This window comes from Temnothorax curvispinosus, unplaced genomic scaffold (genome assembly GCF_003070985.1).
Source record: "Temnothorax curvispinosus isolate PA1 unplaced genomic scaffold, ASM307098v1 QBEX01011057.1, whole genome shotgun sequence".
Taxonomy (NCBI): Eukaryota; Metazoa; Arthropoda; class Insecta; order Hymenoptera; family Formicidae; genus Temnothorax; species Temnothorax curvispinosus.
This window is the reverse complement of record NW_020220837.1, coordinates 70,115-82,806: the sequence shown is the minus strand read 5'-3', so window position 1 is coordinate 82,806 and position 12,692 is coordinate 70,115. Positions and strand designations below refer to the sequence as shown.

At 41.3% G+C, this 12,692-nt stretch overlaps 1 protein-coding gene across 4 annotated transcripts; it reads left to right on the top strand.

Annotated features, from left to right (window-relative positions):
• The first annotated feature begins 29 nt into the window (after nt 1-29).
• Nucleotides 30-12,692, top strand: LOC112461092 (probable phospholipid-transporting ATPase IA). Of its 4 annotated transcripts, none has more exons than XM_025026171.1 (21): nt 30-1,115; nt 3,166-3,401; nt 3,825-3,923; nt 4,015-4,125; nt 4,217-4,464; nt 4,751-5,031; nt 5,097-5,391; nt 5,486-5,712; nt 5,795-6,171; nt 6,253-6,390; nt 6,480-6,632; nt 6,708-6,905; nt 6,980-7,079; nt 7,158-7,402; nt 7,496-7,621; nt 7,722-7,862; nt 7,933-8,051; nt 8,153-8,287; nt 8,370-8,474; nt 10,213-10,244; nt 12,167-12,692. In XM_025026171.1, exons 1-21 carry the CDS (start codon nt 1,034-1,036, stop codon nt 12,262-12,264), a joined length of 3,546 nt encoding a protein of 1,181 aa, XP_024881939.1. In that variant the 5' UTR covers nt 30-1,033; the 3' UTR covers nt 12,265-12,692. The 4 variants fall into 4 exon arrangements, with proteins under 4 accessions (XP_024881939.1, XP_024881940.1, XP_024881938.1 ...); XM_025026172.1 differs by lacking the exon at nt 12,167-12,692 and adding an exon at nt 11,021-11,095; XM_025026169.1 differs by lacking the exon at nt 10,213-10,244 and adding an exon at nt 11,021-11,118 and having other exon boundaries at nt 32-1,115.

The following is a 12,692-nucleotide window of genomic DNA, read 5'->3' as shown; positions in this document are numbered from 1 at the left end:
TAAAATAATAAATTTCAACACACGTAGTAGTTGAAAAAATAAAATGCTACTTAACTCAGGGTATCATGGTTTAAGTTTCGTCCTTTAATATTTAATTAATAACAGTGTACAATTATTTTATTATTATAAATATTTATATATTTGTCAAAGTTACCGCGTCTCGGGAAGACCGATAAAATACGCACGGACACCCTGTATAAGATACGTCGCGGAGCACGTGACGGAGACGTCGTCGTCGGCGCGTCGCGTCGGTGCGATGTGTACATTGTGTGCGATGCAACGCGCGACGCATCGCGATGACAGTGCATGCATCGGTGCGGAGTGCGGACTTTCCTTCGCGTCATCCTTGCGAGTCCGTTCGTCGAACGTTCGCCAAAACGTTCGTCCAAAACGTTTGCGAATATATAACCGCGGATAATCGCGCGTCGCGATAAGCCGGCCGATTTATCCGGCGGGGAGACCGTTTCCTCGAGCTCGCCTCGACATAACCTCAAAAGCTAACCGCGACAGGTGGAGGCGCGGCGACGGCGCGGCGTCGCGGACGTCCGTCCGTCCGTCCGTCCGTTCCTTCTCCTCCCCGAATGGAAGCGAACGCGACGCGCACCGACGTCGTTGCGCGGCACGTCGCGCGCGACGATCGATGCAATTAAAGGGGGAGAATTATTCATCGGGGGGGGCTTTACAGGCGATCCGAGCCGCGTTTCCCCGGTCGTCGGCGTCTTCCTCGTGCCGTTGCCGTTTTCCCCGATGCGGCGACGCCGCTGCTATTCCGTCGATCCGGCCGCCCCACGGGCTCTGATCCGGGTGCCGCACGCGTGAGAGAGAAAGAATAAGAGAGGGAGAGAAAAGGGAGAGAGAGAGAGACGTTCGTATACTACGGAGGCCGAACATGAATCGGCAAGGGCGTAGCGCGCGTGCAGGCATGTGAGAAACGTCAAATACGTGTGCGCGTGTGTGCCGGAAGGGAAGAGAGAAATAGAGATAGAGAGAGAGAGATCCCCGGCGAAAACGTCTTAAAATACGCGTGACGATCATGGAAGTCGCCGTCACGAAGCTGGTGCAGTGGTTCAACGAACTCAGGTCCCGGGTGCACCTTTACCTGCACGCCCAGACCCGTAAGTCGTCGTCGTCGTCGTCGTCGAGGAGGAGCGCGCGCGGGGGAGGAGTCGATCGACAGCTAAATAGTTAAAGCTCACGGGAATGCCTGTCGTTACCACGTGGAACTATACGCGAACGATCGTTCACTGGGTGATTTCCACCTGGTGAATTTTCGTAACGATTTAACAATGCTTTGGCAACGCTTATTGCGGAAGGTCTCTTCTTTATATAAGTACGCTTTCCGAGAATTTTCCAACAATTTTCACGCGGCCGGGATTTCAGTTTAACACTCGCGTTATCTACGTGATGCAAGGCCGACAATAGTGGCGCCGATATTGCTCGAGCCAAGAATTTTTAATTGATAAAGATTACTTCTTATTTTGATTCAAGAATGTATCTGGTGGTAAATGTATAACGCATTTGTAGTACGTATATAGCATTATCACGAATTATTATATAGGTATACTTTTTAATATTTAATTAATATATAATTTATGTAATGTTTTTGTATAAAATAATGTACATTGTTAGGAATTAATTGTAATAAGTCGCCTGAGTTTGCGAACGTCCAAGTCTTTCTGAACACTAAATTACGTCGTAGCTAAAAGTTCCCGTTGGATTATTAATTAAGCGCGCTTATCTCTCTTTTCTGTTGTAACCGCTTATCTTTTATTCCACTGACGTATAGCTGCTATTCCCGAGTCGGCGCGGCAAGTGTCTCTCGTAAAATTGTGAAAGTCTATATTCTACGATAGCAATAAATCTACGTCATACTTTTTCAATTCCGTGTATACAACGCGATGTATTTTCGTCGTTTACAGCATTGGCTAAATTGTTGACGTAAAGTGCGCGAAATATCGTGCTAATTAAAATATACAGACTTCCAGTTGTAGAAGGTTCGCTTAAATGTACAAAATACACAGAGCTTCTCTGTTAATAAAATCAAAATATATCCGACAATGTTAACTCAAGATGTATTTGATTGACGCTTGTGATTTAGTTCTTCCTGCTTATCCGACGTCGAGGAAAAATAAATAATATTCTGATAATGTTAACTCAAGATGTATTTGATTGCCATTTAGTTCTTCCTTATCCGACGTCGAGGGCAAATAAATAAAGTAGTTATATATAGCTATATATAGCAAACATCTAAAGTCAGTATTACGTCTCTCGCGATAAGCGATAGGTGCAAATTACGCATGCACGACGATAAACTGAAGCCTCTTGCGTAAATCGCGCTCGCGGCGCGCATCGGCCAGGAATACACGCCGCGATTTTCACGGCCGTATTGTTTATCTTTCGAGTTTACCGAGTTTACGTATGATACTTTAATAGCGGTCATTTGTTGCGAATTGTTCGTGTCGCGGCACAACTGTCAGTCCAATCGCTCGATGGGCGGAACGTGTTACACGGCCGTGGGGGGACGGCTATAGAAGAAATATCCGGGCACGATATACGAATGTCATTTATATCTCGGGCATATATATATATATAATAACGCTCGTACGATTGGAATCTCCGATAAAGTAGCGTGACTTTATTCTTTACATTAACCTTTCCTTCGGCCGAGGGTATATTTCTGTATCTGACGAGTGGAGAAATGCGGGTCTTAGAGGGTCTAGAGACGCGCGATCGTTTCGCGGGGGGTGGTGCTTGCGGGAAATGTAAAACGATGTCGATTCCTTTCCGAGATAAGTTGAACGAGTAATAATTTTCCGTGAGAAATCTTTCTTGCTCACGGAAAGGAATTACAAAAGAAAAATTGAGAATGTTTGATTAAATTATTCATGAAATTGAATATTTCACTTGGATAATTATTCATTATGTTAAATATTCCAATAAATTATTGATTAAATTGAGACTTGGAAAATATAGATACGTGGATATATATGACTACGAGACACGTGGCGCGCTGTAGCGGGTTAATTATTGATCGCGACTCCGAATTTAAATGAAGAAGGAAAATCGAAATCTACAGAGGCTTAAGCTCGAGATTAGAAAAATGTCCTATTTGTACATGCGCAAACGACATGTATAAAATTAAATTGGATTTTTCCTGTGTTGCAGTTGGCCCGGTAAGGGCGGAAAATGGTGGCTCACAGGGCGACGATCAGCTAGGCGGGCAACAGAATGATGGCGAAGAGAGGGTCATTTTCGTCAATGCCCCTCATCAGCCGGCGAAATACAGAAACAATCACGTTACTACCGCCAAGTATACATTTCTGTCGTTCGTACCTCTGTTCCTGTTCGAACAATTCCGCCGCTACAGTAACTGCTTCTTCCTGTTCATCGCACTCATGCAGGTAGAGTGTTGCACGCAGAATTATTACGGATATAACGGGATAAATTCTTCAACAATTCTTTCTCATAGATGCTTCTAAAGCAGATTTACTGCTAGAACAATCAACCCCGAAAATAACAGATTTCAAATTTCTTATTTTAAATTACAAAAATTATTAAGGTGCTTTTGTTTGTTGGATATTATACTAACTTTTGTCAAGATAAAAAAATTATGATATATACCAATTTATTTTCCATCAACCATCAACCTCTAATTTCGAAGTTTTGTATGTAAAATGTCTATATACATATATCAAAATAACGTTGGCTGTTCTAGCTTTAAATTAAAGAATCGTTGAAGAAGCGTTTGATGTATTCTCGTTGAATTTCTGGCTGTGTTCAGTACTGTCAACGGCGTTTAACATTCTTCCTGATTTAAATTTTAGCAAATACCAGACGTGTCTCCGACAGGACGCTGGACAACATTGGTTCCACTGATTTTCATTCTCAGCGTGTCCGCTTTGAAAGAGATAGTCGAGGACGTTGTACGTATATTCGTTATAATTTTATATATTTGTTATATATTTTTCGTTATTATGACCCGTAATTTAATGAGAGGTATTTGTCAATTTTTAGAAGAGGCACAGAGCGGACGATGAAACAAACATGAGAGAGGTGGAGGTGCTGAGGGACGGGCGCTGGCAGTGGATACAGTGGCGCGCCATAGCCGTCGGCGATGTGGTTAAGGTTTGCCTGTTTTCACCAAGATCATTCATGTGATGATAATTAATCGTCGAATACGTCCCTTCGCTAGAGTCGCCCTTTTTAATATGCATAGGTTCACAACAACACTTTCTTCCCCGCTGACTTGATTATGTTGTCGTCGTCGGAACCACAGGGTATGTCCTTCATAGAGACCGCCAACCTGGACGGCGAGACGAATCTGAAGATCCGACAGGCCCATTCCGACACTGCCAATCTCTTAGATACTGCGGAATTAATGAATTTTCACGCGAACATTCAATGCGAGCCGCCCAACAGGCATTTATACGAGTTTCACGGAGTCCTACGGGAGACCAATAAACAGTAAGACCACAAATATACCATTACCATAAAGTACATTTTTTTTCTCTGCACGCTTTGTTTACGCCAATCCGTCGTTATTTAATTCCAATTAATATAAAAGATAAATTCTCTCCCATATCACTTTATTCTTTGTATCAATTCGTTCTCTAGTAATTTATGAAGCTTCTATTATATTTATTATGTATCGTATTTTTATTAATGAAAATGTCTTGGCATTTGTTAAAATCTTGACATCTTTATATCGTGCGACAGTTAATGCGTCGTTACAAGCGTTGTTCTTTCACAGGAGTGTAGCTTTAGGGCCCGATCAATTGTTACTCCGTGGCGCGATGTTGCGGAACACACGGTGGGTGTTTGGTGTAGTCATATACACGGGACACGATACGAAACTCATGCAGAATAATACCGCGACAGCGCCGTTGAAGCGATCCACCCTGGATCGGTTGATCAACACGCAGACACTGATGCTATTTTTCATACTTCTTCTGTTGTGCATTCTTTCCGCGATATTCAACGCCGTGTGGACGAACGCCAACAAGGAAGGCCTCTGGTACCTGGGATTGCAAGGTAAATACGTGGCACACGCGGGCACTCTCGAGGATGTTCGAGCTTCGTTCTTCTTCTCATTGCAGAGGAAATTACTAAGAACTTCGCTTTCAATCTGCTGACGTTTATTATTCTCTTCAATAATTTAATACCGATATCGCTGCAAGTGACGCTCGAGGTAGTGAGATTCGTTCAGGCTACGTTTATTAACATGGACATAGAAATGTATCACCCGGAAACGAACACTCCGGCGATGGCTCGTACGAGTAACCTGAACGAGGAACTCGGGATAGTTAAGTACATATTCACGGATAAAACCGGCACCCTTACGAAGAACGTCATGGAGTTTAAGCGGTGTTCAGTCGGCGGAAGATTGTATGAGTAAGTTCCATGCCAACGGTATATCTTTTTTTTTTCTCTACTGTAGAAACTGGCAATTTAAATACTCATTTTCCCGAATGTAAACATTTTACAGTTTGCCAAATCCTTCAAACGGCCACGGAAGTACGAGTGACAGCAATTGCGATTTAATTAAGGATATTTTGGAAGGAAGAGCCGTGCGGGACTCCTCGAATCCTATCGACAAGAAGAAAGCGGAGCACGCGGCCATACTTCACGAGTTTATGGTCATGTTATCAGTTTGCCACACGGTTATTCCCGAAAAAATAGACGATTCCATAATCTATCACGCTGCGTCTCCTGGTAAAAATTGCCTGCGAATATTTTTGCTAGCACAATACGGCGTTTAACGAGTTACGTTACCATTCTTCCTTCTTTATGTTAGATGAAAGAGCGCTGGTAGATGGGGCACGTAACTTTAACTACGTGTTTGACATGCGAACGCCCAGCTACGTGGAAATCAAAGCTCTAGGCGAGACGCAGCGATACGAAATCCTGAACGTTATAGAATTCACCTCGGCCAGGAAGCGTATGTCGGTGATCGTGAAAACGCCCGAGGGAAAGATTAAAATTTTTTGCAAAGGCGCGGACTCGGCTATTTACGAAAGATTGATGTCGGCTTCTTTAGAAACTAGCGATCTTGATTTAGAACACGCGGATGATTTTCGTGAGACGACCCTAGAGCATTTGGAAGCTTTCGCCACGGACGGATTGCGAACGCTTTGTTTCGCCTCCGCGGAAATACCCGAAAATGTTTATCAGGTGTGTATTCTATCTTGTTTTGAAAGAGTGAATTTAATAAATTGTAGTATTGAATTAATAACTTTCGATAACTTTTCACAGTGGTGGCGCGAATCGTATCATAAAGCGTCGATCAGTGTTAGGAATCGCGAAACTATGTTGGATCAAGCTGCGAATTTTATTGAGAGTAAACTCACGTTATTAGGAGCAACTGCGATTGAAGATCAACTACAAGATCAAGTATAGAATATATTATTAATTAATTAAATAGCTAAACGTCAATGAAACTTATTACTTATTACATTTCTTTCAATATCGCATAATTTTAGGTTCCAGAAACGATACAGGCTTTTATACAAGCTGATATCCATGTCTGGGTATTGACGGGAGATAAGCAGGAAACCGCCCTAAATATCGGTTACTCGTGTAAATTGATAACGCACGGAATGCCACTTTACATTATTAATGAATCTTCTTTGGATGTAAGTAGGTGATTATCGAAGTTTTAAGCGTTTAGTCGACCTAACGTAAAACGTCTCACGTAATATGTCTCACAGAAAACAAGAGAAGTCATCATCCAACGCTGTCTTGATTTTGGGATTGACTTAAAATGCAAAAACGAAGTAGCCCTGATTATAGACGGCAGTACGTTAGACTATGCTTTGTCTTGCGACATCAGGATGGAGTTCTTGGAATTATGTTCAGCTTGCAAAGTCGTCATCTGTTGCAGAGTATCGCCGATTCAAAAAGCTGAGGTAACATTTTAATTCTAATGTTTGAATTTACATAATGTTCGATCAATCGCAATGTTCCGACTTCTTTCATTTAGGTGGTTGACTTAATCACGAGTAACAAGAAAGCGGTGACACTTGCGATTGGGGATGGCGCGAACGATGTGGCCATGATACAAAAAGCTCACATCGGCGTCGGTAAGTTTTATCGCCCGTATCAATTTTCGTCGAATATTTTTATATCGTTGAAACATCGCGATGTTCCGTTTTTCGCAGGCATCTCGGGTGTGGAGGGTCTTCAAGCGGCCTGTGCCTCGGATTACTCCATCGCACAGTTTCGTTTCCTGAAACGTCTGTTATTCGTTCACGGTTCTTGGAATTATAGCAGAATGTGTAAATTAATCTTGTATTCGTTTTACAAGAATATTTGTTTATATGTTATCGAATTATGGTTTGCCATCTATTCCGGCTGGTCCGGACAGATCCTTTTCGAAAGATGGTCAATTGGACTTTACAACGTGGTAAGTTTTTAAAAACTGTACAATAGTATTTTGCTAAAAAAGAAAAAAAAATAGAGTTAATTCTATTTCCAATGATTTCGGTGTATTTTCTAGGTTTTTACTGCTGCTCCTCCATTAGCTATGGGTCTCTTTGACAAAGTGTGTTCCGCGGAAACTCACTTGGCTCATCCGGGATTGTACGCGACGAAGAATAACGGCGAGTCATTCTTCAATATTAAAGTAAATATGTTTCTATACAAATAATGTTAAATTTAAAAATGTAACAGTATATCTTTAGAAAGAGTGAAACGTTCCTAAATGTATCTATATGCTCAAACAGGTATTTTGGGTATGGATTATAAATGGGCTGATTCATTCGTCGCTATTGTATTGGCTGCCGCTAATGGCTTTGAAGCAAGACGTAGCTTGGGCGAACGGTAGAGACGGTGGCTATCTTCTACTAGGAAACTTTGTCTATACCGTAAGTCTCATACATTCTTTACATTGTGATCTTGTCAAAGAGATTATCTACGTATCATGTGGTTTCTCAGTATGTTGTAGTAACGGTATGCGCGAAGGCGGGTCTAATAATAAACTCATGGACATGGGTCACCCACTTGGCGACATGGGGATCTATTATACTCTGGTTCTTATTTATTTTAATATATAGGTAAGATTCTTTCAACGTAATATCTCGTTATAAGCTTCCTAACACGTAATACGTAATAACACGTAATACGTAATACGTTTAATGCGTTTTTGTTTTTGCAGTAATTTTTGGCCCTTCTTGAACGTCGGCGCTGTGATGCTGGGCAATGATAGAATGTTATTTTCTTCGCCTGTTTTTTGGCTGGGACTCATATTAATACCTACCGCGGTATTACTACTGGATGTCACAGTAAAGGCGTAAGTATGCATGCTACTAAGCGTTTGGACGATATATCTATATTTTGTACTTATATGGCGATGGTTTCTATCGTGTATCTAGAGTGAGGAATACTATTTGGAAGTCCGTAACAGAAGCAGCCCGAGAGAATGAAATCAAGAAATCTGATCCTGGTGATATATTCAACAATCAGGATTACAGAAGCTCGTAAGTGCCTCCATTTCTTTTGTTAAAGACTAACACATCGAAAATACGCAAGGTTACATTCCAAATAACAGAAGAGGTGCTTTCCAATATTTTTCAAATACTTAGTGAAAGGTTGCATTATTATTATTACGGATAATTTAGGCTGTTCGAAAGATAAAGTATTGATTTATTATAAATTTCTTTCGAAAGGATTTGCATATATTGCAGAAAAGGATATAATACCCGTTATTGATGCATGAATCATTCCAATAATCATATATATTTCGTTATGTTGACTTATCGAAACTATGCATGGCTTTCTAGGTTCTAGCTCCATTTTCGCGTAATATTTATACTTGAAAACAGATTTACATTGCCTGAGTGGTCTGATTAAAACTGTGGACAAAAATCTTCTATTTTTTTTTGGTACATTTAGGTGCATGTATGTAACAACTATCTATCTAATCTAATGTAATTACGAGAAACTTACTCCAGTTTTCCTAAACTAACACTGCCGTTTGTCTGCTCGCTTGCGTGTTAATCGTTTATCGGAATGCTTGAAAGTGACAAACGTTTTATAGTACCAATATCGTTGTCTCCTAATCGAGCAGATAAATATGAATTATGACAGGAGGTCGACGAAGCAATGGTTAAATCGATATTGGACCTTGATCTGTCCGCGGCGAAGACGCAGTAGGCTGAGAGTGTTTCCGTTTGTAGCACGTGGCTCGTGGTTCACGCACCGTTCCGAGCATGCATCAACCGCAACACTTCAGATCTCCTATTCCTGAATAATCCGTCCATCCAACATCCAAGACTCCCGTCTTCCAAGAGTGCCAATGTAGTAAGCGTTTTAATATATGCGAACATTCCTTTCGAGTGCAATATTAGGATTAACGTGATAAATCCTGCAATACAAAATGCAATAAGCAACAAAGCGCTGTATTTTATACAGCGACACTCTCTCTTTTCTATATACGTATGAGCAGCGAATTATTCGTCCAGCGTTCGCGTGTCCAGAAATATATATTTATATTTTTTGTTTAAATTATAAGTTAATTTAAAATGTATATATACATTTCTTATATTTTTTTTAATATTTGGTATGATATTCAAAGAATGCAATTATAATTATTTACTAATTGTAAATATAATTTAATTGTATATTTATTTAATTCGGACATGTATTGAACATGTCATATGCAATAGAATCTCTCGCACGCCTTTCATTTCTAGTTTAATTGTTTTTATTTCTTCTCTACAAGTGTAAAAAATAATGCGTTATGATTCCGTGCTGCAGGTTCTATTGTATATATATATATATCTGATATGTTTTCTGTTATCATTATCATTCTTATTAACCCTGCCTTGTTTTAAATTAAAGATTTACTTTACACACCCTTCATTTACTTCATTACTTATCATCAATTAATGTGTATCTCCTCATTTGCGTACAGTATTGACGGCAAATCAATCCCTTATTTTTTTTTAAGTTTGTATACATACGTGCACATAAAATATTCCAATGGAGCTAGATTATTGTTATATTCAGACCCCCACCTATATATATACATATATATGATAAATGGATGAGTGATGTAGTATTATAAGAGTCCAAATACCCTACCAATCTTTGAAAGTAATAGAGCTTGTAGAATTAATGGTGTATCAGCTACTATACTAATGTTCACTGTGAACGATCTGTTGTTCGTTAATGCGGTCTTTTCTGATGTGTTCTCTTACGTGGTATCCCGTGCAGGCCTGTGCATGCCATCGCCGATCTCGCGAGGTGTAAGTACTCCCCCAGTAGCAAGTACAATTCTCTCAAGTGCCTCCCACTTATACCTTCTTCTTTTCACACTACGAACAAGCGAGAACACTGCCGATTAAACGAGAAACGCATGATCGTTTTGATGTAGGCGCTTGATATGTAGCGCTGGGTAAAAAAAAGGCCAGGACACAGAGCACCAGCGATTTGAAAACGGCAAACACGTAATTTTTCTCACGAGGTCTTGATGTAGCTCACGACGATTCCTAATGATAGTGATTGTAACTATTTTACTCACGCTTGTGTTTGCATTACGTGTACACCCCGGCTTATCAGCGCATTGCATGACTAATTAATTAATTTTCTAATGAGCGTAAGGGGCGTATCGATTTTTCCCTTTGCGAATAAATTTGCACGCACCCTCTCACGATCTCCACGTTTGGTTTCCACCCCATTCTCTCGTCTTATTTAATTCCTGTACGGTAATTGCACCGCACTTACTGTCACGTTATATCCGTAATATCCGTCGGTGTGAAAGAAATTAAAAAAAAAAAAAAAAAAAAAGAAACTCGCACGGAGCTCGCGTTGAGATTGGAAAAGTACTGTCGGCCGAGAACATCCCGAAGGCGAGAGATTGTAAAGCGATGATAAAGAAAGATAGACAGTGAAAGATAGACATTATGCAAAAAGAAAAAAAAAGAAAAAGGAGAGAATTATTAATTTTGTCCATGGACGCGAGGGAGCTCTCTCCAGCCAGCCGAGAATCTCTAAATCATTGCTGACTTGCCCGGCTTTGCAGATTGACCGAGACGGCGAGGTTGCTGAAAAATGTTAAAAGCGTTTTCACCAGGCGCTCGAACGCCGCCTCCAGAGTCAGTGTCGAGGTGGAGCTATCACGTAAGTTGTCTCGCACACAGCCGGAGAAATTTCCCGTTTACGATGCCCGCCGGGGTCGGGTCCCACCTCCCGATCGGTCTTCCGGATCGATCGCCCACCCCCGTGACTCTATGACCCTCGCGAAACTACTTTCTTACTGGGGTAAACTGTGTTCCAACGTGTTTTTTTTTCCCCCTCGTACTTTTACTCTTTACACGAGCACGCGCTTAATTTCTCACGGTATTCCGTTCTTCTCGTCCGTTCGTAAGCTTTATTTTATTCGACGAGTGCCGTCCTAAGTTTTAAATTTACCATTTCGAACGAATTCTACGTGTTTTTCGATAAATTTGATTAATTAACTGCACACTCTTGCACATGCACAGTATTTTACCTCTATAACTGAAATTTATATTCTTTTTTAGCAGCCGATGCATTGCGCCAGGCGTCCCGGAAGTCGCGTCCTTCCACTTTTATTCTTAAAGTTTCCTTATCTCGAATAACAATGCGACGCTTCCGGGACGCCTTGTACATATAGCTGATTTTAATTAGCGGGAACGAGATTAGAGAACATTTTGTTTCTTGCTATAAATAGCGCTTTACCGAATATTAAGGATTGTATGGAGGAAGCAATTCCGTGAATTCCCGGCTGCTATACGGACGCGTCTAGCGATGAGCCAGCAAGTTTCGTCTCGTCTCGAAGCGAGACTGCTTCACAGTGTGAATCGAAAATTTATAAAAAAAAAGAGTTATAATTTACTAATTTTATGCGCTGAAGATGACCCGACGAATTAAAGGGTCGAAACGCTAGTCCAATCTGATTGTTCTAGAGTATAATAAATGTATATAGCGCACTAATTACCGCACCCGGCTCTCATTGTCACAAATTCATATATTTTTATTTGTTGATATTTATAAAAGTGAACAGCTAGTTCATCGCTGGACGCGGCGAATTAGAGAAATTAGGAAGGCAGACCTCTCCCACGCATCTCGCATGCCTCATTAATGAACGTTCTTGCGGCAGAGATTAATGAATTGCGACCTTTGTTATTGCGCATGCTGCGCGATGCAGATGGTTTCGCGTTCTCGCAAGAGGAGGGTGGCTCGGTGACCCAGACCGACGTGATCAGAGCCTACGACACGAATCTTCCGAAACCCGGCGGCATGTGATTTAAGCGGGACGGCCGCCGCGGGGCGGCGAAACGATGCCGGCCACTCTTCCAAGTGGCCTGAGTGGCGGTAGAGAGAGCTTCGCGGCTCTGCGTTTTACTCGGGAGGAGAATCGTCAGAACGACGAACGACATCGGGGATCAGATCGACGACAGACTTAAGGACCGAGAAGAAGACTCGAGAGAGAGAGAAAATATTTCTATCCTTCAATCGATCGTGTTTCGCTAAGTTAGAATCTGACGATTCTAACGAGCATGGCCTTTCAATCGCGACTGATCACTAACGTATTTTATTTCGTCGGACTTGTCGCCCGGGCAAAAGGGAATTGTACATTTGTAACGGACGCGACTTATCAATGACTCATTAACATTAATGTTTGAAGCAAGGATTCCTCTTTAAATTACTGATCCACTTTTGCAGAATACTCT

What these genes read in the sequence shown, in the direction of transcription:
- LOC112461092 (XM_025026169.1), top strand. Translation starts at nt 1,034, where the DNA reads ATGGAAGTCGCCGTCACGAAGCTGGTGCAGTGGTTCAACGAACTCAGG. An exon ending in TTATTTATTTTAATATATAG is followed by an intron (nt 8,052 to 8,152) that starts GTAAGATTCTTT and finishes TTGTTTTTGCAG; the next exon opens with TAATTTTTGGCCCTTCTTGA. An exon ending in CTGGATGTCACAGTAAAGGC is followed by an intron (nt 8,288 to 8,369) that starts GTAAGTATGCAT and finishes TCGTGTATCTAG; the next exon opens with AGTGAGGAATACTATTTGGA.